The sequence below is a fragment of the Arvicola amphibius genome, chromosome 2, assembly GCF_903992535.2.
Source record: "Arvicola amphibius chromosome 2, mArvAmp1.2, whole genome shotgun sequence".
Taxonomy (NCBI): Eukaryota; Metazoa; Chordata; class Mammalia; order Rodentia; family Cricetidae; genus Arvicola; species Arvicola amphibius.
Window position 1 is genome coordinate 78,686,282 of NC_052048.2, and position 6,816 is coordinate 78,693,097.

General features: G+C 37.1%; 2 gene segments (V, D, J or C); both read right to left on the reverse strand.

The window, feature by feature from the left end:
- Positions 1 to 548: 548 nt before the first annotated feature.
- LOC119807236 lies at positions 549 to 1,077 on the reverse strand. The segment is given in 2 exon segments: positions 549 to 907; positions 1,029 to 1,077. Coding segments are annotated over 2 exon segments (408 nt in total).
- A 3,754-nt stretch (positions 1,078 to 4,831) lies between these two features.
- On the reverse strand, positions 4,832 to 5,382 carry LOC119807237. The segment is given in 2 exon segments: positions 4,832 to 5,190; positions 5,312 to 5,382. Coding segments are annotated over 2 exon segments (408 nt in total).
- Between the last annotated feature and the right edge of the window lie 1,434 nt (positions 5,383 to 6,816).

A 6,816-nucleotide genomic window follows, 5' to 3' on the forward strand; every position in this document is an offset into this window, starting at 1 on the left:
ATATGTTTATGTACCATATTACTACAATGCCGTTGGAGGACAGAAGAGGGTCTCCGATACCCCTGAACTGTTGTTACAGGCAGTTGCTGGCATTAATGTGGCTGTCAGAAATCAAACCCAGCTTCAAGAAAAGCACCCAGTGCTCTTAACCAATAAGCCAGCATCTGAGCCTTTTCCCTTGGGATTTTAACATAGTTTGACTTTACCATGGTTAGTTAGTAATATCCTTGCAAAGATTATCCAAGCTGCATGTGCTTGTATGTTTATGATTGTGTGTATGTGTGTGCATATGTGTGTATTAACTTCTCTATTGCATGAATTTTAGCTGTTCATATTTTTCTGTTACTCGGGAAAACATTTTTTTTTGTATTTTCATGGAGGTAATGAAAAGATGACCTGTGATTTTAGTGTTCATGTTTGGAAAGAAGACGGAGATTTATGTCATAGAAAAATTCTTCAGACCTCTGCACGAATCAACACATTGACCTTAATAACTCAGAAAAGAAAAACAGAATCAGCAGTTGAAGACCCAAGAAAGAACAATTTGGTCATTCTGGGCTCTCACTTCTGTTTTCTTGGGTGATTTTTGTCATGACTTGAATCACCGTGGGTGGGTAACTGCTAAGCTGTTGACAGTAATAAGTTGCAACATCTTCAGACTTCAGGCCACTGATCTTGAGAGAATACTGTGTGCCAGATCCACTGCCACTAAACCTCGTTGGGACCCCATCAGCCAAGCTGTTTGCACCATAGATCAGGAGCTTGGGAGGATTCCCTGGTTTCTGCTGATACCATGCTAAATTACTGTAAATGTTTTGACTGGCCTGGCATGTGATGGTGACAGTGTCTCCCAGAGACACAAGAAGGGAGGCTGGAGTCTGGGTCATCTGGATGTCGCATCTGGCACCTGAGGTTGGAAATTGAAAACAGATTTCCCACATAATTAATTATGCTAAGAAAACTTTCACAGAGACAATGAAGGACTGACCAAACTCAAATGAATAGATTTCCAGTGCTGTCTTCCTTACCTGATAGCCAGAGCAACAGCAATCCCAGGAGAGTAGTGGGGATCATCATGTCTGTGTGTGATGAGTCTGAGTCTGAGTCCATCACAAGGTGTGACCTGTCTATGAAGAAATTATGGGTACAGTGGGCTGTGCTCCGGGCACATGCAAATCAGCAATGGTGGGGCATAGCCATAGAACTGCCCAAAAGATTCATTATAGGCCTGTGGTTGTCTTATGTCTCAGATCAGAGGGGCAGTATATGTTATTTATAGTGAAAGAACTCATCTTTGGATAACAAAGAATAGCACTAGTCTATTACTAGAAATTTATTTTGATTCCTGTTTTTTATAATATAGAATTTGCTTGTAATGTTACCATTGATACAGGGGTTGTCAGATATAGTACAATTCTAGAAAGAACATAAAGCATTATAGGGTTATTTTTATAGATAATTGTAGATATTAATGTGCCAAGGTTGCTACATATTTTTTCTATTTATATATGAGATTGTATTTTAATTAAGGGATTTGTCTCTCCCTTTTCTTTCTTTAAATCCTCCCTACACCCCTCTTCATTCTTTTTCAAATCCATGGTCTATTTTTCATTACTTTATCATTTTATGTATGTAAGTACTTGTGGATACCTAAACATCCCTAAATGCAAACTGTTAAGCCATTTAAATTTCCTTGTATGTATGTTTTCAGGGCTGATCATTTGGCCATGAGAAAGCAATTGGTGTGCTCTTTCCTGGGGAGTAGTACCTCAGCTTCTCCCAGCATTACTCTGATATCTTTAATTCTTTGTGTAGAACAGGGGCCTCATGGACTTTCCATATTCAGTTTGGCATGTTCTTGGTGTCTTCCCTTCTCAGTTCACATTTGGTTAATAAGGTATGTGATACCTTACATGTATTTCACCTGAAGTTACTAGGAGGCAAATATCTCACAGCAGACTCTGTGATCTTATGGCTCCCACAATATTTTCACCAGCATTTCTAGAAATGTTTCCTGAGGCTTAAGTATTGGAGTGTTGTGTTGATGTATCCATTGAGCTCCACAAGACACCATGCAATTTCTTGCTCAGAATGATTCTCACAAGAGTAATGGGATACTACTTGAAGATGTGATTTGTTAAGAAGACCAAAATCTCTTATATCTAAAAAAATCCTTTCAAGTGAACAATGTAAATTTCCTTATTTATGACCACTCAACTACATAAAAATTACAGTTATCAAGACTATCTGAGGTCATGGAGTTTCTCCCCTTCCATCTGTGCATATAAATTTCCTTCATAGATTCAGGAATTCTAGGATTATAACGGTACTGAATGTTCCTCTGAGTCTTCTGATTTTTTAACCGACTCCTCTTAACAGGTGTTACTGTCTATAAAAATATGTTTCTTTCAGAATTGTCATTCCTTGTCCTTTAATGTACAATGGTTCCTAAACTTGGAAATACTGTGAGCACCATATTTTCCAGATACTGATAGAAAATGTCTCTCAGTTTAGCTTTATGGCAGAGTGATATCAGCTGTTTGTTAAGAGAATTATGTAAGACAATGAAGCTAGAAGCCACATATGGGGATTTAGAATCATTATGTGATTGTGAGTGTATATATCAATGACATGTTGGCCTTAGTGTATGTTTTATGGGGGGGGATGGGGTTTTACAAGCACAGACAACCATTCTGTATGTGATAGAAATCAGGCAGGGTTTAAATGACATTCATTCAGTACCTGATAATCATGATGGACACAGGAGTTGTGTTACAAAGAATAGGTACGTGGGAATATTAAGAAAATGATTAACCTGAAAATCAATGACAAATGTGACCCTATATAATGTGGTAATAGTATTTTCTTTGAGGAATCCATCAAAAAGACTACAAAAGAGATTAAAAAGAATGCACAATGCCTTAATTCTGTTCACTAATACTGGAAGAAGTATTAAATATATGATGCTTTGAAATATAATTTTTAATTTTTTTGATTGAACCACTGTATATAGGAGCATATCTGGGTATGTAAATGTATGTATGCATATTTGTATCCCCAGACTCTAAAATTTAAGACTAGATTATATAACATATCCATCTACTCCTTAGGTAGTAGAATGAAGTCCATTTGTCATAATTTGAAAGTTTTACAGCTTACTTATTTTAATGCTTAATTGTTAGGTGCATTCATTCCCACAGTGCATCATATTCTAAAAAATACATTAAGATATTATCTCAATATCTATCAATCTAAGAAATGATGGAAAATTCTGATTTCATTGTGTAGGTCTTTCCCTAGAGACACATAGGTACAATGCATTGCAAGGGCATCTTTTTTTTTTTAAATTTTATTTTTACTACACAAAGTCAGTTGTAGGCTAGATTGATTAACTACTCCTATTTCTTTCTTGATGTACTTGGCCATACTTGAGGCTATTATGAAGGCATAGTGGGAATGGATTGCTTTATTTGTTAAGAGAGTGGTGTGAATGAAACTTTATGAAATTATAGCTCTAGTTGATAACTGTTTTGTTTGAAAAGGAATGTGCTTGCAAATCTTTCCCAGTGGGGTTCATGTGTGCTAAGCTACACCTACACATACCTGCCCACTTTGACTCAGTCTTTTCTTAAAGTGTTTCTTATCTAATCTTTGATTTTCTTTATAATTTTGGGCTTGAAATTTGCTATGGTGCATTAAATGAAAACATTGCTTATAGTTACACACATTTGAGTTGGTCCTCATGTTTTGGAACCCTACAAGAAAGATTAAGAGTTGTGTCTTTTTGGAGTAGGTATGTCACTTGGTATGTGCTTTGAGACTTCCAAAGCACAAGCCATCCCCAGTTATCTCTCTGTCTTGCTCTGACCTACTGCTCCAGAGCCCTGCCTTTCTGCCTGATACCATGCTTATTACAATGTTGGTCCTGGGCTAACATTCTAGAAATGAAAAACCTAAAAATTAATTATTTCTTTTATAAATAGACTTGGTCTTGGTGTCATGTCACAACAATAAAAAAGTAACTAAGACACCTGCCCTCCTTGCAAGGAGAGAAAAGAACCAAACAGGTAAAGAAGGAAAGCTCCTCCCTTCCATTCATATGATATGAGATTTGACACAATAGCCAAGAACCATATACTCAGAAAGACTTGTTCTCAGAAAAAAATGGAGTATAGATTCTGACAATAGTCTGTTTCAGGTATCATTTTAGCCAAATATTAGTTATTTAGAGTTATTCAAATACTTAAGACATATTTGTTTTTATTTTATGTATACTGTTTTTTACCATTATATATGTTTGTGTGCCATATTACTACAGTGCTTTTGGAGACCAGAAGAGGGTCTCTAATACCTCTGAACTGTTGTTACATTCAGTTTCTGACATTACTGTAGCTGCTGGAAATCAAACCCAGCTCCTACAGAAAAGTACCCAGTGCTCTTAACCAATAGGGCAGCATCTCAGTCTTCTTCCTTGGTATTTTAACATAGTTTCATTATAACAAAGTTAGATAATAATATCCTTGCAAAGATTACCCCAGCTGCATGTGAATGTATATTTATGATTGTGTGTGTGTGTACATGTGTGTGTTAACATCCCTATTGGATAAATTTTAGCTGTTCATATTTTTCTGTTACTCAGGAATACATTTTCTTTCTATTTTTTATGGAGGTAATGAAAAGAAGACCTGTGATTTTAGTGTTCATGTTTGGAAAGAGGACAGAGATTTATGTCACAGAAAAATTCCTCTGACCCCTGCACAAAATATCACATTGACCTTAATAACTTAATAAACAGAATCAGCAGCTGCAGAAACAAGAAGGAACAACTTGGTCAGCCTGGGCTCTCACTTCTGTTTTCCTGGGTGATTTTTGTCATGACCTGAATCACTGTGGGAGGGTAACTGCTATCCTGTTGACAGTAATAAGTTGCAACATCTTCAGACTTTAGGCCACTGATCTTGAGAGAATACTGTGTGCCAGATCCACTGCCACTAAACCTCGTTGGGACCCCATCAGCCAAGCTGTTTGCACCATAGATCAGGAGCTTAGGAGAATTCCCTGGTTTCTGCTGATACCATGCTAAATTACTGTAAATGTTTTGACTGGCCTGGCATGTGATGGTGACACTGTCTCCCAGAGACACAAGAAGGGAGGCTGGAGTCTGGGTCATCTGGATGTCGCATCTGGCACCTGAGGTTGGAAATTGAAAACAGATTTCCCACATAATTAATTATGCTAAGAAAACTTTCACAGAGACAATGAAGTACTGACCACACTCAAATGAATAGATTTCCAGTGTTGTCTTCCTTACCTGAAAGCCAGAGCAACAGTAACCCCAGGAGAGGAGTGGAGATCACCATGTCTTTGTGTGATGAGTCTGAGTCTGAGTCCATCACAAGGTGTGACCTGTCTATGAAGAAATTATGGGTACAGTGGGCTGTGCTCTGGGCACATGCAAATCAGCAATGGTGGGGCATAGCCACAGGACTGCCCAAAAGATTCATTATAGGCCTGTGGTTGTCTTATGTCTCAGATCAGAGGGGCAGTATATGTTTATTTATAGGGAAAGGACTCATCTTTGTACAACAAACAACAGCACTAGTCTATTACTTGAACATTATTTTGATTCCGGTTTTATATAATGTAGAATTTGCTTGTTATGTTACAATTGATGGCAGAGGATCTCAGATATAGTACAATTCTAGAAAGAACATAAATCATTACAGGGTCATTTTATAGGGAATTTTAGGTATTAATAAGGCAACGTAGCTACTTATTTTTTCTATTTATATATGGGATTATATTTTAATTAAGGCATTTATCTCCCCTTTCTTTGTTTGAATCCTCCCTACAACCCCCTTTATTCTTTTTCAAATTCAGGGTTTATTTTTCATTATTTTTTGTGTTTTTTTGAGAAGGTTTTCTCTGTAGCTTTGGACACTGTCCTCCACTAGCTCTTATAGAACAGCCTGGCTGCGAACTCACAGAGATCCACCTGCTTCTGCCTCCCATGTGCTGGGATTAAAGGCATGTGACCCCACCGCTGGCTACATTATCATTTTATGTATGTAAGTATTGTGATAAATCCATTTAATTATACTTGTGTGTATGTTTTTAGGACTGATCATTTGGCCATGGGAAATCAATTGGTGTGCTCTTTCCTGGGGAGTAGTACCTTTTTTTCTGCCAGCATTTCTCTATATCTTTAATTCTTTGTGCAGAACAGGGGCCTTGTGGACTTTTCATATTCAGTTTGGCATGTTCTTGGTGTCTTCCCTGTTCAGTTCATAATTGGTTAATAATGTTGGTGATACCTTAGGTGTATTTCTCCTGAAGTTATCAAGAGGCAAAATCTCACAGCAGACTCTGTGATCTTATGGCTCCCAAAATCTCTTCACCAGCATTTCCAGAAATGTTTTCTGAGCCTTGGGTGTTGGAGTGCTATGTTGATGTATCCATTGAGCTCTACAACTCAACATGCAGTTTCATGCTCATAATGATTCTCAAAAAAGTTATGGAATATATCTTGAAGATGAGATTTGTCAGGAACACCAGAATCTCTTATATTTAAAACATCCTTTTGGGAATTCAATGTAATTTTACTTATTTATGACCACTCAACTATACAGAAATTACTTATATCAAGAGCATCCAATGTCATGGAGACTCTTCCTTTCCAAATGTGTATATAAATTTCCTTCCTAGATTCAGGAATTGTTTCTAGGATTATATCGATGCTGAATGTTCTTCTGAGTCTTCTGCTTTATTAACAACAGTAAACAAGAGTTACTGTCTTTAAAAAATAAGTTTCTCAGA